At 53.6% G+C, this 27,135-nt stretch overlaps 9 protein-coding genes across 9 annotated transcripts; 4 read left to right on the top strand and 5 right to left on the bottom strand.

Moving 5' to 3' along the window:
• Positions 1-440: 440 nt before the first annotated feature.
• On the top strand, positions 441-992 carry Z520_12155 (uncharacterized protein; the record flags this gene model as incomplete). Its single annotated transcript, XM_016782642.1, has 1 exon — positions 441-992. The coding sequence occupies one exon, from the start codon at positions 441-443 to the stop codon at positions 990-992; it is 552 nt and encodes a 183-aa protein (XP_016626285.1).
• A 594-nt stretch (positions 993-1,586) lies between these two features.
• Positions 1,587-3,264, bottom strand: Z520_12154 (uncharacterized protein; the record flags this gene model as incomplete). Its single annotated transcript, XM_016782641.1, has 2 exons — positions 1,587-3,089; positions 3,145-3,264. The coding sequence occupies 2 exons, from the start codon at positions 3,262-3,264 to the stop codon at positions 1,587-1,589; spliced, it is 1,623 nt and encodes a 540-aa protein (XP_016626284.1).
• Positions 3,265-4,361: 1,097 nt separating this feature from the next.
• On the bottom strand, positions 4,362-9,026 carry Z520_12153 (uncharacterized protein; the record flags this gene model as incomplete). Its single annotated transcript, XM_016782640.1, has 1 exon — positions 4,362-9,026. One exon carries the CDS (start codon positions 9,024-9,026, stop codon positions 4,362-4,364), a length of 4,665 nt encoding a protein of 1,554 aa, XP_016626283.1.
• A 1,131-nt stretch (positions 9,027-10,157) lies between these two features.
• On the top strand, positions 10,158-11,585 carry Z520_12152 (uncharacterized protein; the record flags this gene model as incomplete). Its single annotated transcript, XM_016782639.1, has 2 exons — positions 10,158-10,617; positions 10,669-11,585. 2 exons carry the CDS (start codon positions 10,158-10,160, stop codon positions 11,583-11,585), a joined length of 1,377 nt encoding a protein of 458 aa, XP_016626282.1.
• Positions 11,586-12,875: 1,290 nt separating this feature from the next.
• Positions 12,876-14,477, bottom strand: Z520_12151 (uncharacterized protein; the record flags this gene model as incomplete). The annotated part of the gene is made up of 5 exons (XM_016782638.1): positions 12,876-12,908; positions 12,984-13,908; positions 13,958-14,144; positions 14,192-14,345; positions 14,400-14,477. 5 exons carry the CDS (start codon positions 14,475-14,477, stop codon positions 12,876-12,878), a joined length of 1,377 nt encoding a protein of 458 aa, XP_016626281.1.
• A 3,171-nt stretch (positions 14,478-17,648) lies between these two features.
• On the bottom strand, positions 17,649-17,942 carry Z520_12150 (uncharacterized protein; the record flags this gene model as incomplete). Its single annotated transcript, XM_016782637.1, has 1 exon — positions 17,649-17,942. One exon carries the CDS (start codon positions 17,940-17,942, stop codon positions 17,649-17,651), a length of 294 nt encoding a protein of 97 aa, XP_016626280.1.
• Positions 17,943-20,178: 2,236 nt separating this feature from the next.
• Z520_12149 (uncharacterized protein) lies at positions 20,179-20,976 on the top strand (the record flags this gene model as incomplete). Its single annotated transcript, XM_016782636.1, has 1 exon — positions 20,179-20,976. One exon carries the CDS (start codon positions 20,179-20,181, stop codon positions 20,974-20,976), a length of 798 nt encoding a protein of 265 aa, XP_016626279.1.
• A 1,623-nt stretch (positions 20,977-22,599) lies between these two features.
• On the top strand, positions 22,600-23,664 carry Z520_12148 (uncharacterized protein; the record flags this gene model as incomplete). The annotated part of the gene is made up of 1 exon (XM_016782635.1): positions 22,600-23,664. One exon carries the CDS (start codon positions 22,600-22,602, stop codon positions 23,662-23,664), a length of 1,065 nt encoding a protein of 354 aa, XP_016626278.1.
• A 1,476-nt stretch (positions 23,665-25,140) lies between these two features.
• On the bottom strand, positions 25,141-26,816 carry Z520_12147 (uncharacterized protein; the record flags this gene model as incomplete). The annotated part of the gene is made up of 2 exons (XM_016782634.1): positions 25,141-25,848; positions 25,896-26,816. 2 exons carry the CDS (start codon positions 26,814-26,816, stop codon positions 25,141-25,143), a joined length of 1,629 nt encoding a protein of 542 aa, XP_016626277.1.
• Positions 26,817-27,135: the final 319 nt, after the last annotated feature.

Below are 27,135 nucleotides of genomic sequence, written 5' to 3'. Positions count from 1 at the left end.
GTCCCTCCACGTATTCCTATTGGGTGGCAGCATCAACCCCACAAATTCGACGGCCTCGTGGACTCACTCTGGTATCGATGCGGAGTCGGTAGACGTCTGGAGGAAACTCTTTTAGCTACCCCGGATGTGTTCGATGCCTATTTAAATCCAGCCTCCGGATGAATCATGGTCGCCTCGAAGAACATCCAGAGCGAGCACGAATCAGGTAGAGCTGGCCATTTGGACAGCGGGGACATTTGTAGCATTTTTCTCCTGACCTTCGGAAGACGACAGAGAAGTCTTGTTTGCAGGCCTTGGGTCCAGTCCGAGCAGTGGCAGCTTTGCTTCGACCACAGGCTGTCCGGTCATAAAGAGCACTGTTCGTGCCACGACGCCCGTCATTACTGTTGACATTGAGTCTCCACGAATACGCAACGTCAGTCATCATCACCATTCTCACCATGGCCGACACAGAGAAGATACTCGCCGAGCTGGCGTCCTTGCGGAAGACAGTGTCGTCCCTCCAAAAATCGCTCTCAGAGACACAAGACATCCAAGCCGTCCAATGGCTGCTCAACCACTACACGGCGCTGCACGACGACGCGTGCTTCGACCTCGAGAAGCGCCAGGAATGGGAGAACCTGTTCTGCGAAGACGGCGTGGCGGTCTACCCCTACGGCCAACACGTCGGGCGCGCGGGCAAGGGCGCCTGGGCGTTTGGGGGAGTGAGCTACTTTGAGCGCTGCCAGCTGCTCTCGTCCAACTTCGACATTGAATTCTCCCCGAACCGCAAGCGCGCGTACGTTCGAACAAATTGCATCGCGCAGTGGATGAAGCGCAAGGACGTGTACGACGACCACTTTGACGAAGGCGGCTTCTACAACTGGATCCTGAGGAAGGACGCCGCCGACGGCCAGTGGCGCATCGAGAGGGTGCATTTGACCATCACGTGGACGACCGGCGAGGATCCCACGGGTGTAGGTCCCAAGACTAAGACGCCACCAAAGCTCTAGAAGAAATGGAGGCGCGGGAGAAGGGAAGACAGACGGATAGATGTTCGAGCGTAGCGGGTTCGGGGGCGAATAGCCTCACGATCGCCACACGGTAGCGATGATCGTGGCCAGCGTTTGATCGACCTGATGACGGCGCCCAGCTGGAGGCCATGTATACCGAGCGGCATGAAATAAGGGGTAAAACAAACACATCTCTCCCGTGTTCGATGATCGGGGCTTTTACTACAGTTGATGGCGAGTTCAAAAATCAGAATTGTCACTGGCATTGTCCTTGTTGCCTTGGGGTCTTGTTGCCTGGTAGATTGATCTATCTTATCAAAATCGCATTGGCCAAATTGGCTTTCGAAGAAGGTTCATTTCCATCACCCAAATCAGGGGGGTTTTTTCATCCCATCATTCCGTCGTAAAGATAAAAGTCCATGCGCATGCCCTCTTTCTTGCTTACCCCGTTCCCTCCATCCTCCCAAAAAAAAACCCCCTGGAAAAACCGAAAAGCCAAAGACAAACTTCTCTCTCTTTCTCTCCCTTTCACACACACACAAAGGACGAGAGAGGTATGATGTGTGTGAGTGTGTGAGTGCGTATGCGACCTCTTCATTCTTCGCTTCCCGCGCCGCCCGCGACAGCACCGTGACGGAACAGATGGCGGTGCGCCATGTCTCTGGTGCTGCGCCTGTGCCTTGCCAAGTGGCGTTTAGCGTGGGCCTCGTCGAAGGAGAAAGGCGCCATGACGTCCACGGACGACGACGAGGACTTGCCAGACTCTGGCAACGGCGCGGCCTCGCGTCGGCTCTCGTGGTGGAAATCCTGATAGCCCAGGGCGCCGACGGTCTCTGAGGCGGCGGCGGGCGCCGGGGAAGCAGTAGTGGTGGTGGGCGATGGCGACGCCGGGGACTCTTGGACCTCGTTGATCGTGCCGTCCGAGGCGACCGCCACGGCCATGGGCGGGCCCACCGTTGCAGTGGCAGAGGAATCTCGTGCGTCGAAGGACACCGTTGACGACGACCCCGAGGCCGAGGCTGCGGTTGTGGAGGTCGCTGGTATGGCTGCAAAGTCCGCCGCCGTGGCACCCGCCGTGCCGAATGTGAAGCTGTGTCGCCCGTTGCCGCCGCGGCTGAAGCCCGTCGTAGGAACCGAGATGCTCGATGGAGGTGTAGGAACCACGGGCGGCGGGATGCCTGAGGATGGTGCACCAGGAATGCTGACGGTGGGCGCTTGGGTCGACGCGGTGGGGAATGGCGCGGTCGGGATGCTGGAGTTCTCGGCTCCGCTACTCTGGAAGACCTTGAGCGAGTTGACGGACCAGTACGCATCCTGGAATGCAGAGGGGTTGTTCTGCACGAAGTCATTGCAGGTCGCCGCTTTGGACCCGCAGACAGGGTCGGAAGTCCACACGTTGCCGGCCCAGTCGCCGCAAAAGGTCGTGTCAAAGACGATCTGGTTGTTGTTGAAGAACTCGTCGATATTGCATCCTCCCTGGAACGAGGCCAGCGGTTGGCCCCAGCCACTGGGGTCCGGTGACCCGGAGGATATATCGGAGGGGATGGCCGAGCGGGGGAAGAACCAGATGCTGATGGCCGACGAGGTCCATTCGGTGGCGTAGACACCGCCTTGGCCATCGTTGAAGCCCGTTCCGAAGGTGGCGTCGTTGGGGGTCGAGATGGAGCAGCCTGCGTTGGTAGCCTGGCCTGCGGCGTTGATGTCGCAGTTGGACGTGGCTACTGAACCCGAAAACATGCCGTTGTTCGTAATGCTGCACCCGGCGCCGGTGTGCAGGGTCATGGCGTTGGATGCTTGCGAGTTGACTCCCTCGATAATGTCGATTTCGCCTGCACTTGGCCAGTTGGGGCCGACGGTCCAGAAGGCTGGCCAAGTGCCGCAGATTCCGCCAGGCATGTGTGAAAGATCCAGGATGATGAGGCCTTGGTTATACGACTTTTTGCTGGTCAGGCGGACGCTTTGGCGGCCGGAGCCCGACGCAACATTGGTATGGTCAACACCCATATAGACGGCGCCGTTGTTGGTGTTGATGAGCCCGCCGCTTTGAGCGGTGTTCTGGTCCACATATTGCACGTACCCATTCGTGGGGTCAGCAGCCTGATACTTGGGTCAGCACCGAGAATGGGATCAATTGACAAAAACTGGGACCTACAGTGAAAAAATCAAACATGGAAAAGAATTGATCAACGCTGTAGTCATCCTCCAGCACATATCCAGCTGTGCTCAAAGAGACAAGTCCCGCCAGGGTGACAAGAAAAGAAGAAGCCAACATGTTTGCTCAGATTGGAAGAAAAGATTGACAGAAAAGGAGCGACGAAGCTGCAAAGACGCAAGTTCAAATGGAGAAAGGAATGGACGCAAAAATGCTGGCTTGAGAGAAAGAAAAAATGACCTGTCCACGAGGGAGAGTACGGACCAAGTCGCAAGGGCAAGTCGTTGAGATATGTATACCAAGAGGGGGGCCTCGGGTACGTGTAGAGAAAGGGGTGATGCATGGTCGAGATCCCCTCCTGGGCGTCTTTGTGCAGGCGGGGCCAAAGCGGAAGTATCCATAAGTACGCGTTGAGGCTGGCATGCGCAGCAGCTGACGTGCAGTAGAGCTACTGGCTCCATGGATTGGTGCATTGATGCCTGAAAGCGCTGTTGAGGAGTAAGGGGGACTCCGTATACGCTCATGTGAACGTGGACCGGCGGGTCATGCAGCGAAAAAAGCCGGAACTATCAACAACATACCGGACACGACCCCCATGCTGCAAGGATTGGGACACCCAAGGACCCCCAAAAAGAAGGCAGTGGACTGCTGAATGGCTCCAGAAGAGCTAATTAAGGAGAGGTGAGACCTCCTCCCTTCGCTGAGCTGGCAGAGCGCTGAACGAGCTTCGAGAGGATACGAGCATTTGCAAACTAGGTCAGGAATGAGCTTGAAACGATGGCGCCAGATGCAGTCCTCGCGTCCCCTCCGCATATTTGAAACTCGGCAAGGACGGATAAGCCTGATAACTTTAAAAAAGGGCCGGAGCGTTGACCGTCGTCGTGGAGTCATGAGAGTGGATTGTGCATGGCCTGAATAGGTCATGGGTTTGGCGATAGGGAGAGAAGAGGGCGAAAAAGGGAGCGAGGGAGGAAGTAGAAGCCTTCAAGGGGCGCTGAGGTCGTTGGCCCTGGCCAATGAGAGCGCCGAAGGGGCCAAGTCACGTGTCAGGCTGGGGCTCATCCGCCCAGTTCGAAACATTCGACGTCTCAGCGCCTTGGCCCGCGTCCAAGGGCTCCACCATGTCAAGCCATGTCCAAAGGGAAAAAGGAGAAGTCCAGCCAGGGCCAAAGGGAAAAGGGAAGATAGATATTCTTTTCGTTATTATCACTATCGAGCTATACGCAAGCCGGACAGACCAATTGAGGAACACCATCTTCCACGCCTGCCTGTCCCAAGCATTTTTGGTGGTACAGATGGCGGCAGGAAAACGCCACAATTGGGCCGAGCTCCTCTGCCAGCTCAGTCGCTACACCGCCACTTTCCCCCTCTAATGGCTCCTGCGCGCTCACACCGACTGTGGCTTTGCCTTTGCCCCGGGTCTCATCGTCTTCCACCACAGACTCGACGTCCTGGATCCGGCGCCGGCGGAGGAGTCTGGCTTCTTCCTTTTTCTGCCATTGCTCCCAAACCTTCTCGCCGACGCCCGGGCCCCAGATCCGTCGTCGACAGACTTCGCATACCTGCCCTCGAGGCCTCCAGCCGCGCTGTCTAAGAGCAGCCACTTCGTCCAAGCGTACAAACACGTCCTTGTCCAGCATCGCGTTCGAGAGACCCAGCAGAGACTCCTCATAAGCGTACGCTGAAAAGATGGAACTGATCACACCCCGGAGTTCTGAAAGAGACGGGCTTGCTTCAGCAGCGTGTGAGAGGAATGCCCGTAGGATGCGTAAAAATATCATGTCTTGACCTGATGCCCCATCGCGTACCGATGTAGTACTTGTAAGAAGTGAAGTGAAGACCTGCTGAATGGTTAATCGAAGGGCTTGCGTGATTTCGAGACTTTTGTCGTCTTGTGTCTCTTCGTTCAGCGGCGCACGGATGGAGACATCTCGAGCTATCGACACCACGCAGAGAATGAGGTCAAGCCAGAGATTTTCTTCGAAAGACAATGCACGCGTCGCACTGGCAGATCTCCTCGGTGATTTCGAAACTGCCAGTGACTTGGGAGCATTCTTCATCTGCCCCTGACACAACCAGATGCCCACTCGAGTGTATTTCTCCAATGATTCGAGAAGGTTCGTGGTCGGGTGTTGGACGGATGCATCATCGCCCTGGTCAACAAAATCCGACTTCACGCTCTTTAAGGTCGAGCCCAAGAAGGCCAAGTGTCGAGTTAACCGATCCATTGCTTCCTTTACTTGGCCCTGGCGAACTTGCAAGATCACCACAGCGTCGATAATGCCACTATCCTCGATGGTCGGAAGAACTTCTGCAAGTCGAATGTCGCCTTCCTTGACACTCTCCACATAATCTCTGACGTGTGAAGGGTCAAACTGGCAAAGGAGGCGGACATAGAGCTCCATAATCTCATGGTCATAGTTTCGACGCGAGCGCAGATGGTCTTGGGGCTCCAGGAGCGTCCTTAGATACTCAAACTGTCCAAAGAGATCATCGGTCATTGCTTGCAGGAACACGTGGTGCAAATCCGGCGCCACCTCGTCAATAGTGGCGGCACACCTTTGAACATTGATGTTGATGAGGTCAAGCGCGTGTTTCTCTATGGTGTCCCTTACCTCTTGTCGCTGTCGTTGTGCTAGAAGTGATTCTGATCGGAGACATTCGACGATAGAGGCAAAAACCCCCACTCGGTCTTGACTGTCCATGAAGAACGTCGATATCATATCGGCATATTGACGCTCTTGCTTGAAGACAGACTTGAGGACGCGGTAGAAACTGGCTTCGCGGAGTAGCGGAACAAAGTCGAGTACGTTGGGTGGTTGGTACACGGAAAGGAGGTATTCTATGCTCAGCTCGGCATCTTCTTGCATGTCGTCTTCCGGGTACTGACATAGTCGAATAAAGATCTCTTGCAGGACCGTACCCGACAGTACCATGTATTGAGGGTATTTGGCCAGGTTGCGCGCGATGAACATGTCCAGATAGATGGTGTCATCAGAGTCGAAGCCTGACGACATCACCTCCAACAATATACGAACGATGTATTGGCGGGTGTAAGTACGCATGGTTGCAGCTTGGTTTAAGGTGAGGCTATTGAGTGCATCGTCGTCACCCAAGTTGAGATAGCTGTCTTCAAACGCCTCGTTCAACGCCGCGATGAAGCTTGCGGTATCGAAATGGAGCACTCGAGACAGATGCCCAAAAGAGGCTGCACGTTTCATGATGGGATCGCTCCTAGCCACTCCGTTTGCACCTGAGCCCCCTGAAAAGAAGAAGTCATAGACTTGTCCCTTGGCGAGCACCGAGTCCTCCTCGCCCAGCATGTTCCCAGTAGGGTACACGCGACCCGTCAAGATGAAGGAAACGTAAGGGAAGATCTTCTGGGCGACATTGTATCTGTCAACCACGTTGACGGCTTGATGACGTGGAAGATCTTCACTGTCTGCCAAGTCCAGTAGCATCATCAAGGGTGTCGTGAAGTCACGGAGGGCCATTGTCCAGACATAGATGTAGGCGTCATACAGGGCATATTGCTTGCATAGAGTGGTCACTTGATCAATGTCCATCGTGGAAGTATCCAACATGCAGATGATCTCCTCCAGCACCGAGGGAGTGTGCGTCTCCACAAAGTGATTGATCAGGGTCTTCAAAGCGGGCGGAGGCACCGAGGAAATCCTTTGATCGAGGATGTACGGTTCAAGGACATCTACAAACAAGGGTCCATGGCCATGGTCCTCATACCAAGAGAAGACTTCTTCGAAGAGGAAGTCCTGATCGTGCATGATAAGACATGCCTTGATGCAAGCATCTGCAAGTTCGGCCATCTGGGGCTTTTCGATTTGATCACTTCCGGCTTGCTGGTTCTTACCAAAGGCGTACTTCAAAGAGGCGGACATCATCTCGTCGAGCTTTTCCTTGACAACACCTGCACGAACGTTGTCTTCTTCGGGAAGACCAATAGTGACCTTTTCTCCTTCACCTTGGTAATACTGGGTAGCAAGCCGGATGGCCCCAATGAAATCGCCGACGTTTATCATGGCCAAAAGTCGATCAGCCCAATTCGTTAAGACGCCAGTCCAAACATCATTGAAGCCAAGCAAGAACAGCCTGCCTTTGTACGCCCGGAAGCTCATGTGAAAGGCATCCGCAACCACACCGTGCATGGACGAGTCTTCTTCGTCAAGCTGTTCGATGATAGCTCGGAGCTGCTGCGAGTAGAGATCTGCGTGATATATGTTTTTCTTCAGCAGGTCAAAGGCTTCAGTTACGTGCATGGTGAGGTCTTCAATGATGAGGAGCTGTTGCGTAATGGTCAAAACGGCCAACACCGATTTGTTCAGCCATTGGACAGCCACAATTGCTTCGTCGGCTTGATAACGGCTTCGAGCCAGGAATTGCAGGTCAGGAGGTTTGTTCTTTTCAGTGTCGTCTTCTCCTTGGGTTTCCTGGACTTCCAAGATTGTGAGAATGTTAGACCAGGCATAAACAAGCTTTGTCCTTGAGACTTCGGAGTCCTGAGATTTGAGCTTGATGGCTGGAAACCAAGCCAATGCCGCAGTCATTGCACTGTGCGCTGCGACCTCTCTGGGACGGGCGGCTTTATGCTGCGTCTGTGCTACAGGTGTGGTCGAGACAATGACAAGTAAATATGGTGTCAGCATGGCCACGAGGCCCATACTATCTGTCCTTTGCTCTATGTTCCCCAGAGGCAACGGTGAAAAGGCCAGGACAGAACTTTTCTTCAAGGGCTTGGACGATCGCGAGACAACTTCGGGGTATCGCCCAAGGACTCGAGTGGTACGGACAACGCGGCCAACAGCTCCCATCCCGCGTGTTGCCAGATGGGAGAATGCCATGCCCTTGTCATCGGCCGAGACAAGCGCAGTATGCCTGTAGCCCAGAAACCCGATGTGAAGAACCGCGCTGTCTGATATATGACCGTCTCCTCTTCGAGCTTGAGGTTGAGAGACTTCAATTGGCTGAATGTGTAAAAATGGTCTGGAAGGTCTGGCTAGTTCCCACGTGAAGATGTGGCCATTTGCATGGCCAACAGCAATAGTGGTATGATCAGCAGAGATTGCAAGTGCCGTTACAGCGCCACTCTCGGCGGCTTTCGTGCCGCTGCCAATGATTGCTTTGTGATTCTGATGGTGATCAAAAACCAGAACAATCCCCTTGGAGGTCCCCAGCACCAACTGGTCTGACACCGCCAGGCATGTTGGGCTTCCGAAATTTCTCTTGCCGATTTCCGAAAACGCTTGCCCAGTGATCTTTTTAAACTTGCTCCACCTGATCACATCCCACGGATTTATAGTCTCGTCTGGCTCGGAGGGCGTGTGTAGTCCCTGACTGGCAGTAGAGGAGTGACGGGAATGGGCACCCAGGAAGGCAGGTGAGCTCGAGCGTAGAGGTGAGAGCTGGGAGCTTGAAAGCCGAGATTGAAAGCGAATATCGAAAGGACGATGGATGGTTGCGGGGCTACCTCTGCGAACAGGACTGCGGATTGAGACTGCATCGCTTCGAGGAGAGGAAAGCACCGAGCCTTGTACGGAGGGTGTGTCGTCGGGTGTTGAGACCGAGTCGTCAATATTCGGGATATCAGTCGCTTCATTGCAGGGAGGAACATTGTCCGTTCCATTGGTTTCCGGCAGCACGTCTGGTGGCTCTTCTCCTTCGATGTGAGCAGAATCTCCGCGATCAACCTCTAGCGCTGCATCGAGTGCATCAACCACGTTCTCCGCCGGGACGTGTGGTTCGGGCGCAACTATGTCTGGCACATCGTGGTCGTCCTGCGCTCCTAACTCTTGACCAACCTCGTCCTCCCGCTCACCATTATCCTCGTCGCGCAGGAAGCTCTCGCCCTCATCCGGGGTCGAGTTCATCGAGGTATCGTCGACACAATCATTGCTTCGTGGGCATCGTCACCACCGGATCGAGTATGCTGCAATCTTTCCAACTGACGAAGCACAGAATGCCTAGCAGGCAGAAACGAAGCAACAGTCTCGAGTCAATGGCTGTGGAATGATCGGATCAGAGGTGTTCTGAGAAGGGAGAGAGGAGAGGTCAAGGACACATCTATCGCAACGACTAAGCAGGACGAAGAGGGACGAGAAGTAAGAGAATTGGGTGCTGCAAAAGGGACGAATGCTATACCCGTGGATGGGCTGGATGGGTTACAGCAACCACCATGATGTGTTACGACGCTTTGGGGGACACGCCCGTGAGGATTGGAGAATGGTGCGGTTGATGGGCCAATGCTCTGCCGTAGTAGATACGGAGGACCATATCGCTGAAATAGCAGCAAAACATCGAGGCACAAGAAGCGCAGCCGCAGCTCAATTAATCACGGCCGACAGTCTCTTTACGTAGGTAGGTATACCTCGTACCTCTGTATGTATACTCTATGCTGGCTGGGTTGCAGCTCCATCTGAAGAGAGAAAACTCTCCAACAACATATCCGACTTCCGCCGACAAATAAGCGAAGGAGGGCGGTGGCCGCATTTGACTCGGGAAAAAAGGCCCTTCTCTCACCAACCCTGCGGTCGCCGACTCCGCCAACTTCCTCGGCATCTTTCTGCTTTCTGCGCATTTCCAGCCTCTCGCCTCTCGTCTCTCGTCTCTCGTCTCTCCCGCTCTCCCTCTTTTCTCCAGCGGCGGCGAATTCATGTGTCAGCCCCAGAAAAACCCACCATTACCGCGACCACTGTCTTCCATTATTTCCTCCCCCTCGGCCGTAACCACAACACCTCTACGTCGCCTCATCTACGGTCGACAGCCCTCTTTCTGCCATCCTGTTCTCCCATCACAACCACAACAAAAATACCAGACGCCAGAGAGAAATGACGAGATAACAAAAGTATGACGACAGTTTCGCCGCCCAAACCTTGGGAGCGTGCTGGATCATCCGGTAAAATACTTCTCCAACTGCACCCAGCTTTGGTAAAGAGGTCGATATTGACGAGTGAACCACGACAGCTCCTTCTGGCACAAGCACACCTATAACCTCTTCCGCCATGACCGCGCCGTCACCCCTCAACGCCTCCTCCACTTCCACCTCCCCAGACTCCGCCGCCCCAGCTCTCCCCGACCGACCCTCGACGTTAAACAATGTTGTCAACCAGAATGCGTCAAACTTCACCAATCAGAACCGCTTCGGCATGAACAACACTCCTTACTCTGGACCTTATTCGTCCTATTCTTCCCCCTACTCAAGATTCGGAGGCGGCATGTATGGTGGAGGCATGTATGGAGGTGGCCTTGGGTATGGCGGAGGCATGTACGGCAGTGGCATGTATGGGGGATATGGAGGCTACCCAGGGATGCCAGGCGAACCAAATAATCAGAGTCTCACCCAGACATGGAACAACAGCACAGCCGCGACTTTTCAGATTATGGAGAGTATTGTCGGCGCGTTTGGCGGGTTTGCGCAAATGTTGGAGAGTTCATACATGACGACGCGTTCTTCATTTTTCGGTAAGTCATTTTTCGGGTCACAACATCCTCGAGGCTGACCGCTCTGAAAAGCAATGGTCTCCATGGCCGAACAACTCGGGAACCTACGCCAGACCCTTGGTTCAGTTCTTGGAATTTTCACACTCATGCGCTGGCTTCGGACCTTGATCGCAAAACTCACTGGTCGTCCACCACCTGCCGACGCAACAGCCCTTACACCCGCGGCCTTCTCATCCTTCCTCAATGGAGGCCACGGTTCCACCCCTGCAACACTGCCTGACGGCTCTCCCGCCCCAGCCCGCCCCTCGCGGAAACCGTTCATAATGTTCGCCATCGCAGTCTTCGGCCTGCCCTATCTCATGAGCAAGTTGATCCGCGCCATGGCCCGTTCCCAAGAAGAAGAAATGCGTCGACACCAAGAAGCCGCAATGACATACACTACGGGTGAGAACGGGGAGCAAATTCCTATCGACCCCAAGAAGCTCGACTTCTGCAGAGTGCTGTATGACTACACTCCCACGCCGCAGTCTGGAGGGATGGACCTCGAGGCCAAGAAAGGCGACTTCGTTGCAGTGCTCTCCAAGACGGACCCCATGGGCAATGCGAGCGAATGGTGGAGGTGTCGTGCGCGAGACGGTAAGATGGGATATCTGCCGTCTCCCTACCTCGAACCGATCCAGAGACCCATGCCAAAGGCCACCCCACAAATCACCGAAGGGAAGACGACGCCACAGCCGACGGAAACGGACGAGTTGATGGCTTCATACAAGCCCAAACTCCTCCGCAACACAGGTGAGGTAGAGCCCGAGTCCCAGGCCGTAATGGACGCGCTGGACGGGCGAGAGAAGGAGTACAAAGATCGGTATAACGCTCTATATGCGCCAGCGACAAAGAAGAAGCCGGCTGTCGATGTCAAGGGACCAAAGATGGACAGCAAACCCGGTGATATTTCGGCAGAGAGTTTCCAGAAGAGCGCTTTTTATTCTTGAATACAAGCAATCGAAGCAAGCAAGCTAGGGAGCAGGAGCCGGGGGAACCAAAAAAAGGGGACCAGTGTACGGGTGAAATGGAACGGGCGCTTTCTACTTCCTGATATCCTTGAAGCTATTAGCCGCTCAGCAGGCGTTACTTATTCATATAATATATGGTTGGAAAGAAGGAGCCCGACCGTCTTGTTTCACGTTATTATGCCTCTCTCGCGCGCTCTCTCTTCTTGCACACACGTCGCGCACATTTCAATCCTCTGCGTCCCCAGCCCCCAGCGACGTCGACCCTTTTTCCCCCCCTTACCCTCCCGTCCTCAAGTCCTGCCTGATCCTGTACCTGGGACGCACCTGGTAACCAGAGAAGGAATATTGTACCTGCAGGTGGCCCAGGCTCTACTACCTACCTACCTACCTACCTAGGTACCCAGGTATTACGATCCAACTATGTAGGTAGTAGAAGAAAGTTCGCGATCTCGACTCCGCTCTTTATAGAGAGAAAGCGGTCATCTTTTGAGCCCCTAGCTCGGGAGATATTGTGCCCCTTTTTCTTGGTCTCCTCCCCTCGAAACAAAAATACAAGACTCTCCATTCCAATTGTCATCAACGACCTCGAGTAATGCAAAGCTATAATGGTAGTTCTAGTCTCCGGCTGGGCAAAAAGCAAAATGGGGTTGGAGCTTTATAGTGTTGACATTGGTCGTCGTCTAATCTTTTCGGAATAGAGTGTGTAAATTCCCAAATGAACAGGCTGACTAGCCCTCTGATACAGGAGAATATTTATCCCATCATTGCGGCGCAAGAACAGTAAGTTGAGTGCTATAGTCGGAGCCTAAATAGCTAGCTAACAGCCTCGGGGGCATCAAACAAAAGAAGGTCCGTCAATGGGTCATCCCCTCAACGTCTGCAAACGGTATTGAAGCGAACGTAACGTTCTGTGAACCAAAAAAAAGAAAGCATCAACTTTTGAGTGAGCGAAATCACAAAGTGGGCAAGCAACACATCGCAGCGCAGCGGGAAAAAAGTGGCTGTGAAAAGCTCGAGAGCACTGCAGCCAATGCATACAAATAAGCCCCATGAAATGAACGCACATAGCATGTCTCGTGGGCTTTCAAAGACTAAAGTCTCTTGCCGCTGCTCCGAGTGCTTGTTGCGTGCCGGTGTGTTGAGTTCGAGTCTGTTTCCTCTGGTTTCTTATGAAAAATATTGTGGTCCAACGTGCATCAAGCCGGAAACCGCGGACCAGACGCATCTGATGCGTCAGAGAGACTAGAGATGTGCAGGGTTTCGGTAAATTTAGAGCCTGCCTCGATGGTGCATGCTCCTCTTCTGTAAGCACAGTTAGGGCAATGTTGCTTCTGGCTGGGAGGATCTAGCATCAACATGCGTAATATACGGACATACCTGTTGCACGCCATCATAGTCCTCGTCATTGTCGTGGTCGTCATCCTCCTCCTCGTTCTCCTCGTCGTCCTCCAGCGCGGCACCTTCATCACTGCATTCACCATCATCGCTACTGTCGTCACTGTCCTCTGCGGATTTCTCGCCCCAGCTACCTCGCCGAGTAGATGAACTTCTTGCACCATTGACGACAAGTGGACCTTGGGGGGACGTCGAGCCACTGCTATATCCTGTTCTTTCCCTGTTAGATCGAGACGGGCCTCTTATTGATTCTTTCGCCGGTGCGGTGCGTCTTCTGGACTTCGAACTGGTTACCTCAGGAGAGGATGGCTCCGCACTCTTCCTGTGCTTCGATAAGAAGCCGCCACCCTTTGTCTCCCGCAGCGCAGTCCGTGATGAGCCTGAGCTTGAAGGAACTGTGGTTGTTGTCATTGAAAGCTCGTCTTTCTCCTGTTTGACGCTGATTTTGCGATTAGAGAGATATCTACCGTCAAGGTCGCGGACGGCAATGAGGGCTTCGGCTGGACTTTTGTATCGTGCCCGTGCAGTGCCCTTGTTCTTCCCGGGGTTGCGACTATCAGGATGGATCTCAAGATAGATAACGCTGCCGTAGCGTTTGAGGAGACTACGCAGTTCACTCTCGGATTGGTAATATGGTAATCCAGAGATGAAGATTTTGCTGCCGTCATTGACCCGACTGACAGGAGGAGGTGCGGCCGGCGACGATGGAGGTAGTCCAGAGTCATTAGAGAAGCGAGTGCTGTATGGGGTTGGTGGAGAGATGGTGTTTGCATAAGTCGTAGTTGGACCTAGAGTGGGAGTGAGTGCAGGCACACCCGGTTGAGTAGCCCAAGGGGTCATCGTTGCATACTGTGTTGTGTAGCTCATGGACGCTGGTGGATGAGCAGCGGTGGTGTAAAGAGGGTTTCTTCAACAAAGTCAGAAATGGACGGCAAGTTTTACTGAAAGAGACATACGCAGAAGACCGTGTTGTCGCAACAGGTCCTTGTAGAGTGGGATGAAAAAGTCCGGATGGTCTCTCAGAAGGGACAATACCATTGCTTTCTTTGGGTCCCTCGATTTTTCTCAAACTCCCGTCCTTCTCTTGAGCGACCAACTTGACACGCACACGATGGCCATTCCAGCCCTGAGTACAGAGATTCTCTGTGTCTTGTAAGCGCCCGGATGGGGATTTCGAGGAGTGAACACACCATAGACTTTGACAGCGTCAGCCTTCCCCTTGATAGTGCAATGTCCCATTTGGGTTCCATCTCCAACATTAAACACTTCAGCTTTCAAGCTCTGTTCCCCTCCAAGACTTCTAGTCATGTCCTTGAGCTCTTGCCATCGGCAGTGGCGTGGAATCTGTGAAATCCAGGTCAGCCTCGGGTTCGCATGGATCGGACCACCTTGACCTACATCTTGAACGAGGATGATGTACGGTTGCTCGTCCTTGTTCGAATGACGAGGTCGATGACGTTCCTGCTTCTGAGGCATTTTCAGATAATGTCAAAACGACTGATAACGTCAATGCTTCCAAGCTAAACTTGGGCGCCGATCAAAGCTGGCGGCTGTTCTATTCGGATCCTCCACCAAATGACTGGAGATGGGCCAGTGGATCTGACACTCTTGCTGGCAAACGCCTTCACCGCAATTGTGTGGGAACAGAAGGTGAAGGTCAGCCTTTATAGATTCGAGCTGATGCATATGGATCCGATTGAGAGTGGAGTCTCTGGCCGCGTTCCCCTCAAAAGACGCAACAGGGTCGCTTGCTCTAAGATCACCTGAAGAGGAAGAGGCTATCAAGCAGTAACAAGGTAGCCCTAGGGTGGACAAGGGTCAGGAGGTGGAATCATGGAGCTCTTTTCCGACTAGGTGGCTCAGCAACGAAATACGAGCTCTGCTTTCATGGAAAAGCCAGAAGTAGTAGGCAAAGCTTCTGGCACAGAGAAGATGCTCTGGTTTGAGGAGAGAACCAACCTTTGAGCGAGACTGAGGACTGATTTATAGACTTGACCTACCCAGAGCTCTTGTCACCATGCTACACTGTGGCTTGAATCCTCCATGCAGTACATCTCTTGTCCAGTGGAGGACGTCTGCTCGACCACCACTTGCTTCAGGTTCGCCATGGTGGAGAAGATGGCATTGAAGCTGTGAGTCGAACCCAATAGGAGGTCCAAATGCATAGGCCGCGTTGAAGCTCGCAGGTGACCCCCATCGGGCAAAATGTGATATCAGATCGCCTCTGGCTTGCACATTAGGCGATGAGGCATCACTTTCCTGGACCAAGCGACCACAAGGCAGACATGGCAGCTAAGCAAGCCTCCCATTATACTGAGAGGCGCTGCTATATCGGACACGGGAACTCGGGGATATCCTTGTTTAGCGCTCGACCAAAATCCAGTTGATAGTTTGTCTGCAAGCCTTTTGGAGAGGGACCGACGGCGTCCAATCGAAGTCTGTGCGGCAGCGAGAGGTCAGTGAACCCATCCAGAGCTAGATGTCTCGCGGAGAAAGGTCTTGACAGGCATGTGGAGGGACCCTTAAAATCTGTCAAAAACAATAGTCGCCATTCGGAAAGAAGGGGGTCCGTGGTCTGTGCAGAGATGCTGGCTGGAGCAATCCCTGGGAAGAACCTGACGTAAAAAGAAAAAGGTCTTGCTGCAAGTCAAGACAAGATTTTTTGGTTCGACTGGGTCCGGGAGCTCTCATGAGCTTATAAGATAGCTTCAGGCCAAACCACTAAGGGTCAATTCGGTCATGAAGCTGGAGAAAGCCTAGTGCCAAAGACAACATGGCCGTGTTCCCAATGTCTAGACACGTTCGCGAGGCATCCGAGTTTTGACCCCTGCTGGGATGATCGTGCCCCAACCTCGGGTCAAGCGAAGCCCTCGATCTCAATACAGAAGCCATTCAAATGTCCAGCCTGTTTGCCTCATAACGTAGAACACTCTCTTGGGAGAGCACACTAGAAGCAAAGAATGCTCTGGAAGGCTTCTGGAGGGGAGGACAGTGTAATGCCACACGCTTTGGTAGGCTGTTCGTATCCAAAAAGCTCTCGCGTAGGAGCGCATTGGTGGCTTGCCAGGGTCAGCTGGGACGCCAGAAATCTCGGTCCTCAAGTGTCCCGTGCACATGCAGGAGGCGCCCAAATTCGGCCTTCTCAAGGACAATGCCGCAGTCAGTTGCAAGGAGGAAGGCCGGGGAAACGGAAGACACCATGTTTGTGACTGACATGCCATCATCACACGGGTGATAACTGCCGACGAGCGAGTCTGGTACGCTGGCTGTTGCTGTTTGACACGAGGTGCGGTGTCGCCCATCTTCCCTCTTTCGGTACGAGGTATACCCAAGTCGACCAGATTATGGCGGCCTCTTCATGACATTTGGGGGGTGGATTGCGCCCCATTTCCACCTGGTCGTACAACAGAGCCAAAGGATCTCTAGACTCTGGGATGCGCTCTTGATACGAGGTCGGAGGTTCAAACTCGGTGCATTTATGTGCGACGGTCATCCGATCCCGATACCCAGATGTTGGGAGAGTTTATCTCATCGAGATCTGGACCGTTGAACCAAGGATTGTCCTCAATCTCATTGGAGGCTCTCGCTAGCTGCTTGTGCGACTTTCCGCTCGTGGGCAGATGGGCGATCGTGAAACGACTCAAAGGAGGTGGGATGAGGCTTGTTCGAATGGAGAAGCCAAGCAGCGATCATGTCGGCCACCGATCGGCAGAGTTGGTCGAGCTGTGATCGAGCTGTTCATTCGTTCCATGGGGCGACGCTGTCGTTTTTGAGAACTGGATCTTCGATCAATTGACCAGTCAGGGTGCCAGAGAGACAGACTCTTGCATCCAGCATGCCCCTAGCAGGTTTGCTTTCCGGACTGCAGGATCTAGTGTGTGACGCAAACAATTGGAGAAGAAATGGTGGAAAAGTGGAGGGAAGGGGTAGAGAAAATAATTGCAACTTGCTGAAGCTAATTCTCAGATCCTGCCTGACTGTAGCCATATTGCCCAAGAAAGGTCTGTGGAACAAACAATGAGATGGTGCTAAATGGCTCCGCAGGTTGCCATGTACATAATTTGCAAAATAAAAATACATGCTTTCAACGCTCAAAATGTCCTGAATGCACCAAGTGTGCCTGCGCAGTAATCGTTGCGCCCTCTTGTCCCGAGAATGTGGCAAAGATAATATGCACTTGTACGCCCGTGGCCCTGCCAGACTGCACAAAGTAGTAGCAGCCTCCAGCCCTCCGTTTGAAGCAGTACCCTTTGAAAACAGCCTAGAGCCCACCACCGGGGCTTTTTCATTGCAAACAGCCAACTCATCTCGCAGCTTTGGATCCAGCCTCATGGTCCACTTTGTTGCACCGCTGGAGATCATCCTGCACAGTGTCGCCCACGACAGGTCCCGAGTATCCGTTTCCTTGAGTAATGGCCAATAGGGCCAAATCCACGTTTGCTCCGTGTGCTGTATCCGTTGTAGTACGAGATGTCCTTTGTTCCCCGATTGTCTTCATCTCCCCATCTTACTCGCTCATCGCATGTCTCAATCGTACTTGATCTTTCGCTCCGAGTGTTCCAGGGTGCAAATTTAGGGGAAATGACAATCGGAGGAGGGTGAAGGGGGACCCTCTGCGAAGGATGGCCCCAAACAGAATAGATCCATTCATTTGACAAAGCCAACCACGTTGGCACATCTTTGGCAGTAGTATGAATTCATGCCGAATCTGACCGCGCCACTGCTCTGAGCAGGAAGCGAAGTATCAATGCTCAAGGACCGTTGACACCGAGAGCAGCGAACAATGTCAAGGGAGGATTTGGGTGAAGCAGAAGCGCTCGATGACAAGGTGTTGATGCTGTCGTCGCTCCTATTGGCCTTGGGAGTTATTTTGGTCGGCTTGGAGCCATTGGCGGCCAGTGTCTGTAGTTGTAGTATGGAGGGATGCGAAGACGAAGCCATTTGTGAGAGCCGGATAGGTATTCCCGGGGGTTCTTTGGAGGGCACTGAAGAGTCCTCAGCGAACTCGGCTCTTGCTCAGACGACAACAGTATGGGATGAAAGCGAGGGGAGAAATACAGGAAGGAGTGGCGGCGACAGAACGGGAATATGGCTCGAAACCAGATGATAATGCAGAAACGGAACAAGGGATCGGGATTGCAACGGGTCGTAATATGGATATTGATGGCGGTCATGGAGAATTCTTGGACGAAAGGCGATGAAACGCGACCAGGGGGGCGGATGAGGAGTGGCTAGTGCAGGTCGAAACTGGATAATGACGGGACGAAGGGGCAAATGAGGGGGAGAAGACGATGGTCAAGGAGGCGCACGGAGGCATGAAATCTTCGATGGCATGGGAAACAAACATGGCATTCTTCCAATCGGTGGAATGTGAGATTTTCGATGACCAGCGACCAGCTCGATCGCGGGAGACCAAATCGACGTTACGCGCGGCGGCACAGTGAACCTTAGCAGGGCTGGCACCCACTGGCGGGTGACTGGCCTAGCAACTCCAGGCTTCAGGCCCCTTTCCAAGCCTCACAGTTGGAGGAAGTGGGCGCTTTCCCATGTCCCATCCGGGGCCTGTGGTGCTTTTCCGGCTGTTGCCCCCCAATCACTGCAGTCCATGGGCTTGGGAACACCCGACAGTGCCTGTTCCGGCCTGGGTTCTTCACTGGCGGCCTTGTATTCCGGGTGGCATTGGGCCTCTTATTGGCGGGCGCCACACCTGGAGGGGCAGCTGGGGGCCCCGCTCAGGCTTAATCTTCCGTGTTGGTCGTCACTAGCAGTCTTTCGTCATCTCCGATCTCTGGCTTTTAGAGTTGCTGGACCGAGAGGAACCGAGGCGGTCGCATGAGTTTACATTCTTGACGAGTTACAGAAGATCGATCTGGTTTCGGAACGCAACTTCGCGAAAATGCCACAGCAGCCAGGTTCTCGGCAACTCCTATCCGCTCTCGAGCACGTGTGGAAGGTCAATGCGAAGATCAATGCGAGTTTTGTGAAGGGCGAAGAGTGCCAGGAAAGACCGGAACCATGATCCACAAAGGCAATCCGCATCGATGGTCCGTCCACATCATAGAGTACGCATGATCAGGCACGAGGGCTTTAGATACAAGGCATGAGGGTTGAGGCATTCTCAGGGGTAATCACAATCGACAAGAATATCACTCACGGCGAGCGAAATTACTGGCCAGATTCTTTTGTGATCATCAGTCGAGCGAAATGTCGATGAGCCTGCTGCCACAGAGCACAACATCTCGTCCAGTGGATTTCCTTTTCCGGGCTACGGGTGAGGACATTCATTTCCAGGCTCATCTCATGGGAACGGAAAGACCGAAGAGGACTGCAAAAGACCTAGAAACAGAGGTACAGGCCATACCGTACATTGTACATTTACAGAGGACGGAGTGACCTCCATTGCCAGGGATCTTCCCAACAGACGCTTCGCTCAGAGGGCATTTCGCACACCAGGAAAAATGCTCCGTCCTCCATCATTTGTCTGCAGGAAATTCTCGGTAAATACGGAAGCCACTGCAATTCGCATTGGACGCTTAGTCATGCACTTCAAGCAAAGTCAGCAGGCCGGAGCTTATCACTTATCTGCCCAGCTGCTCGGGCTGTCCAACTCGATAATGTCTTGTCTGACCACCGGAGTATCAATGCATCCGCCGTGCCGCAATGAGACAGGCCTTAATGGCACTGTCAGACAAGAGCATTCATGACGTCAAACTTGGGCTGCCACCAGGCACCTTATCCTGCCTTGCCTGCCCACGTTTTTTGATCGACGACTGCGAACTTTGCGACAAGTCAGGTATATTTTCTCGATTCCTCGAATCTGCGCTCAGACACTTTACCCCGGTTGATCTTCCTCAACTTCACCCTCCTTTTGTTCCCTACGCTCCTTCTTCTTGCCTAGAATTCACGAGTTAATTGGAACTCGCTCAAAGCACGTCAGCCAATTTCCGCCCGAAGACAGCCCCTCATCCGGTCAAATTCCCCAGTACAACTTGATCTTGGAACGCAGGCGACCTTCCTCAAGTGATCCTTGCCTTCGTCCGCTCCTCAACTTTCATCCGGAAGGACACCGTTGGACGGAAGACGTATTGATTTTATCGCGGCCTGCGCTGGGGCCGAGGAACAAGTGAGCCGTCACGACTTCCGGGAGTTGACCCCGCCAAAACGCCAGAAAAAAAAGATGGGCAAACAACCCAACCTCTTTAGCTACCCCACCGTCGACGAGGTCGCCGCGCATCTGCGCACCTACGTCCTCTCCTGCCAAAAGGCGGCTTTCCACCGACACGATTGCTTCAGAGTCGCCGTTTCAGGCGGCAGTCTTCCCGCGACCCTCGCAAAGGCGCTCCTCAGAGCAGGTCATAATGAAGACCCCGCACTCGCGCCCCAATTCTCGAAATGGCAAATTTTCTTCGCGGACGAACGAGCTGTACCTTTGGACCACGAGGACAGCAACTATGGGCTGCTGAAGAAGGATCTTCTCGACAAGATTCCACCCGAGCAAGGGACGCCCACTGTTCATCCCATCGATGTGAAGCAGCTCGACAACACCCAAGAGCTGGCGGACCAGTACCAAGAAGTCCTCATGTCGATATTTGCTAACAAGGACTCTGTGAAACTGCCCATCTTTGACCTGATCCTCTTGGGCTGTGGGCCGGATGGCCACACCTGCAGCCTGTTCCCCGGCCACGAGCTGCTGCGAGAAGCAGATGCCTGGGTGGCCGCAATCGAAGACAGCCCGAAACCGCCGCCTAGAAGGATCACCTTGACTTTGCCCGTGGTGACGCATGCCCACAAGATCGCATTCGTGGCCACAGGAGGTGGGAAGAAGGATATTCTGAAGAAGATCCTGGAAGCGGATGATGAAGGAAGGAGCTTGCCTTGTGGACTTGTCAATGAGGGCGGTGGTGAGAACGTGAGCTGGTTTACAGATGATGCGGCGGTCGAAGGAGTATCATTCCCTAGGAGGGGTAGCTTGTGAAGAGATGGCTTTTGAGCAGTCATCCATATCCCGAGTCTCCAAACTTCTCGAGTCTGACCACAAGTTCCAGCTGCCAGCTCCTGGAAAGCGAGAGATGTAATGGCCGGTGTCACGATTTCTTTCATTTCTGTTCAATTCCATTTCACATTTCTTGGCTGCATGCTTCCCATGGAGTATGATTGAGCCAAAGTACCTTGGATAGAGATTACATACCTACAAATCACAATCTTCAGGATACTTGGAATGACTTCAGAGGACCCAGGGTCGGCGAGACGGCTTCATGATCGATCTACCATTCCCCGGAATGCGGGCCAACTGGCCGAGTCAAGCTTTGAGTTTAGAGATCTCTGTCAACGGCCCGCCTATCTGACAGCTATTAGTTGAAGCGTATCGTGCTTCACGCCCAAGTGGTTCCGCAGGCACCAGGTACGGGGCACCACTTGAAGTCTCCAGGCAGCCCCGCGGTCAACTGGCAAGCTGGATACCTACCTAGGTACCTACCTTCTGAGACCTAGAGTGCATCCCTTGCCACCTTAGCCACCAGCCCCCTAAGCAACCCAAACATGGCTGGCTTGTAGGTACTTAGGTACTTAGGCACACAGGTAGGTATTCACTTTGGCCAGTTGATCGGACCTTTTTGACCCCAGCTTCTTCCTCCCATTCCCCCTTGTAACGTCGTTTTAGGCAATCCGTATATGCTGACGAAGTGCTTGCCCTATGAAGCTGGGCGCATTTGTAAAAGATGCATAACGCCTATTACAGAGCCTCCCCTCCGAAACAGAAAGTCTCACTGGCCGGCTCGATGGCAGTCCTCTGTCACATTCGATCTGGAGCATTTTTGACCAGAGGCTCAACCGGTGCACAGCAGACAGAGACTCGTATACCGGGATCTGCGGGTTGATGGATAGAACGACCGCACACCTACATTAGTTACCTATACCTACGAGGACCTACCTAGCTACTACTACTATTAGTAGTACCTGGTATCCACCTCCCGAGCTCGCTCCATCCCTACTACTAAATACGTACCTAGGTGCATACAACTCTCCTCACCGTGCACAGTCCGTCTCAGTGCGTCGACAGAAGGATCGGTACCATCTGACCGCATCATCGTGCATAGCTTCATTTACTTCTCTCCACCCTACATACATGTGCAAAGTCGCCATGTTCAAGATCAGTAATCACCCTGGCCAGCCTGGCTTTGCAAGCTGACGCAGGTCTTGATACAGGTGGTCGTTGTTGTTTGCGGCGATTGGACTCGCGCGTAAAGTGAACCAAGAGCTGCAAGAGAATCTGCGGGCGGAGTCAACAGCTGCAGTGGATCGCAAAGCCGAGGCTCGGGTGCCTGGATGCTTACTTGCTTACGAGGTACAACTACTTCCTCCCTTGCGTGGGTGAGGGTATGTTGTAGACACAAGGGCATCTGGTTTATTAAGGCCCCTCGCCTGATTCGGTGGATTTTTAGATGTTTACTTTCTCTCAATCCAGGAGACAAACCTAGGCACAACCAACGAGACGTACGACATATATAGACGTCAAAGCCTTCCCAGGACAGCAACACTACACCCCTCCATCTGCGCCGACGGAACAACAACCAACGACGACCATCCCAAGGCCAGGAAAATGTCGGCACCCATCACATCCCACACGTTCACCGCACCCACCAGCGCAAAACCATACACCTACCTCACGGCCGGCCCCTCCGATGGGCCCCTTGTCATCCTTCTCCACGGCTGGCCGGCGGTGGCCCTGACATGGAAGCCGCAGCTGCTGTCCTTGTCGAGCTTGGGCTTCTACTGCGTCGCGCCCGACATGCCCGGGTACGGGGGCACGTGGACGAGCGACGACCCGAGCGAGTTTGCGCTGGAGAAGCTCGTGCCGGATCTGCTGGAGCTGCTGAAGTCCCTGGGCCGCCAGGACGCCCTCTGGATCGGCCACGACTGGGGCTGCGGACCGCTGTACGCCCTGGCGAGCCACCACCCGGAGGCATGCCGCGCGATCGTGGGCATCTCGGTGCCGTACCGCACGCTCGAGCTGGGCCTCCCCACGCTGCTCGACCTGATCGACCGCGACCTGTACCCGGAAAGCGAGTTCCCCTGGGGCCAGTGGGACTACCAGGTCTTTTACGAGCGGGACCCCAAGGCCATCGACCGACAATTCGAGTCCAACCCGGCCAAGAACCTGAAGCTCGTCTATTCCCGAGGCAGCGCCCAGAACGCCCGGGGCATCGCCCGCACCGCCCAGGTGACCAAGCACAAGGGCTGGTTCGGCGGACCCGACGCGCCGACCCCAGACCTGCCCCTCGACAAGACGGTGCTGGACCAAGAAATCTACGACGCCCTGGTCGCCGGCGTGCAACGGAACGGCTGGAAGGGCGCCACGGCCTGGTACCTCAACCACGCCGCCAACCGCAAGTACACGCTCGAGAAGAGCGTGGACCAGGGCGTCCTGAAAATGCCCGTCCTCTTTGTCCACACCGAGTACGACGCCGTCTGCCAGACCGCCCACAATCCAAAGCTCGTCCAGGCCATGAGAGACCACTGCCGCGATCTGACCGAGTTCGTCATCCAGGCTGGCCACTGGGGCAATCTCGAGTGTCCCGAGGAAGTCAATTCGGGCATCGCCAGTTGGGTCCTGAAAAGCGTCCGGGACTGGTGGCCTGGGCCGGAGCTGAAGAGTCGGCTATAATCATGTACATCTAGGTGGTTGGATACTTTTTTACAGGAAGACAAAAGAGACAGAAAAAGAGAGAGAAAAGATGGGGAGGGGGACAATTCCTCTCCAGACCAATTGATTCCTTAAAGTTATATATTTCTAGCATTGGGACTTTGCTTCTATTCTACCTACCCCTTCCCCATCACGCCGGTTTCTCTGAGCAAAAGGCAAAGGACCGAGGATAGCGCAAGGTATATTTTTCCCCCTATAGATTGTTTCCTCCACGCCATGTATAAAGATCTTGGATCCATTGAGTTTACCGGGTCGTTCAACTTCTTTTCTCCGCAGATGTAGATGAGGATGGTGTATACACGGTTTTCAGATATGGAATATACTAATGTCGCCAGCGAATATCCCAGCGCCGCCACGGGTACCTCGCACGGGTACCTCGAATGGTCACTAGACGAAGCTCGTTGACACCAAGCAATCTCGCTGGAGGTGACATGTCGAGATATTTGAACTTCGTCCTTATTCTGGTGGAGTCGCTATTTGATCCATTGAAACCAGGAGCACACTTCAACAATTAATTGCACTCGGTGATCCGGCGGTTTGTGTCTGCTTATGATCGTTGCTTTGCCCTTGATATATATAAGTTGCACCTTGACCGGGAGACTTGTCTTGATTCAAGCCATCAACCCTACATCTGGTCTTCCAGCAAAGGGAAAAGTCAGGGACGTCTGAGCTAGCGTTTCAGACTGCCACTGTTGACTCGTACGGTGTTGTTGACTCGGACTGTCTGAAGGCAGGTGCTTCTAGCTTGACATGATCACCACCTGTGACGACATGGGGGCAATGTGTAACTGTGATAGATGAAGGCCTGTCGGGCTGTTTCTGCATCGGGGGCAACCAGGGGTGAACACCGAGTACTCGGTCTCGCCAGCCTGGTTTGATGGGGAACCACCAATCTTTGCTCTGGTCGGCACAATAGATGCTCCTGATGAGGAGAAGTCAGGCTGCGTATTATGTTCCCTTCAAGGCGAGGATCAGACTATCACTTCGCTTGGGAGAGTGGCCGGCGACACGTTGGCTAGGTATTCACTTGGTGATTGGGGAAAATGTCAAATAGCCGCCCGGGATACAAGGTCTTGCGCAAGGTGCGAATATCTTGACTTTCAGCCCGTAGAGTTCAAGGCGCAGCGACTCAGGACCCGTCCTTGCTGGGAACCACTCCTCACGGTCACCTAAGGCTGTTGTCGCTGTAGTCATGAAGGCGTTCGAGCAGTATGCAGGTGCCGAGTTTGCGTGGTTGCAGATGTATCTTGTCGCCTTTAAACACTCGAAGGATGTCTATACATGCGCTGAACGGTAGACAGATTTGTCGACAGTTGGGAATACTGCACTGTATCTGCTCGGGTAGTCACAACGTACTATTCAAATCTCATTGGAAGGGCCACAGGCCGGAGGGATGTGGCTTCGGAGTAATCTGGAAATCTCACCAGTCCACAAACCTCACCTCTTCGCCCTTTTTGGGACATGCGAAGTTGCGGAAATGTCGGTGGTTGCAGCTTCAGCACCGTCGACAAGCTTGGGCCAAACCTTGGATTGAAGCAGCTCATTTGCATGCGGGCGATGCATGGGTTGCCACGAAAGCATCTTCTCAAGCACATCGGCGATAGACGCCGGTCGGGATCTCAAGTTTTGTATGATATCTTTATGAGCGGCACTGCTGACACCTTTCTCCCATCTGCAGGGCGCCTGGAAGAAAAGCTGATACCCCGAAAGGCCCATGGCCCAAACATCCACGCGGCAATCGTATGGTTCCGGATTCAGATTCTTATTTTGATACTTGAGCTTGAGAATCTCCGGCGCAAGATACGCGATAGTTCCGCAGTAGTGATCCGTCGAAGAAGCATCGAAAGTGGCGCTCCCGTAATCAATAATGATTGCGTGCACAGGCGAGTACGACACGATCATCATATTTGTGGGCTTCAGGTCTCTATGCATGATACCATGTTGATGAAGATGGGCAAGCCCTTTCAAGACCTGGTGGAGTGCAGATATACGAACTTCGTATGGCCTGTTTGAGACGGTCAAGTCAAGGAATGTCTGTCTGGCCAGCGGAGAATGTACCAGGTAGACATCGTTAATCTTGGACTTGCCTGTGCTGTATTCGTCGCCTCCAGAATATAGATCGGCCATTAAATGGCAGAGATTTCGCTGCCCACGTAAGTAGATGCAAGTCACAGATTGACGGGCCTACTCACATGATTTCCTATTTTCTTGTATATTTGGATTTCAAGTTGGATTCGGGCGACCGTCGCTGGCGTCCGCTTCACACGTTTAATGGCCACTGCCTGACCGGTAGACTTTTCAAAGCCGGCAGACACCACGCCACTGGCACCAGATGCGAACGGGGAATGTATCAGAAATCCGTGCAGTTCATGGTGGTGCTCAAGTGGTGTCAACTCAAGAGACATTGGAGGCACGTCACCGTCAGGGTGGAGCTTGGTGAACAGCTCCCCTAACTTTTGCCGGTAATTGTTTTCATTTAGGCCTGTAAACTCCAAGCTGTAGGATAGATTGCCGAAGGACAGGGCAGTCCGCACAGACCCAAGAACTCGCTGCGAGCCCTCGAGTCTTTCAATGCCATTGACAAGGACAACCTTGCCTTTGCCAACAACCAGCATCAACGCGCCATTTTGAGCATGATGGACCAGCCGAGCATGCCGACCGTGAACATGATGTCTGTTTTTCTGGAGGGTCAACAGGAAATCAACGCCACCATTGACGAGATCCTTTCTGCCGCTCCCAATGACCCAGCCGAGTCTAGTGTGGTTGGTCAAAATCTCTAAGCTTAGTCGGTAGTAGCCCATCAACACTTGAGTAGGGTGCCCGCCTGTTGTATCGCTGGAGGCATCACTACCGTCCCATTCAGGAGAAAGTTGTCGGGGAGTTTCCTCGATGAACAGGAACTTCCGAATGTGAGGGTTCCAGTCAGGTTCAAGCCTCGTCCGTTCGGCGATTGAATGGAATGCAAGGACCGCCGCATGGTTCACAGGGACTAGACGAGCGAAGTCGCCCTCCAGCCTTGCGCGGGTCCTGGGGCTGAAGAAGTGGTCATCCAGGGGCACTGTATCTGGCGTGTTGGGTAGGGTCTCAGGACCCTCCTTGTCCGCATCAGCCATCGTGCATGTGGCATGCCCAAGAGGGAGAAAGCCTCTGGGTTGTGCTCGGGGGAAACCCGTTGTTTATATAGAGACACTGTTCGCAAAAGGCGTCAAGTGCAAATAGGCAGACGCACCACGCGAGGGTACCGCTGTGGTTATCGCTTCAGCATCCTCTCATGTCATGCTTGACACCTGCACCATGATTTGTATGACGGCACTCATCGAATGCTGGACCAGGGAATAGTTCTCGACCATCAACCATCCAATTGCTTGTATGCTCAGTAGTTGTTCTTGTTGACAATTGCGCAAATGAGTCGCGTTTGCGCTCGGCCAGAAC

The sequence above is a fragment of the Fonsecaea multimorphosa genome (assembly GCF_000836435.1).
Source record: "Fonsecaea multimorphosa CBS 102226 unplaced genomic scaffold supercont1.48, whole genome shotgun sequence".
Taxonomy (NCBI): Eukaryota; Fungi; Ascomycota; class Eurotiomycetes; order Chaetothyriales; family Herpotrichiellaceae; genus Fonsecaea; species Fonsecaea multimorphosa.
The sequence above is the reverse complement of the archived record's forward strand: the minus strand, read 5'-3'. Positions and strand labels throughout refer to the sequence as shown.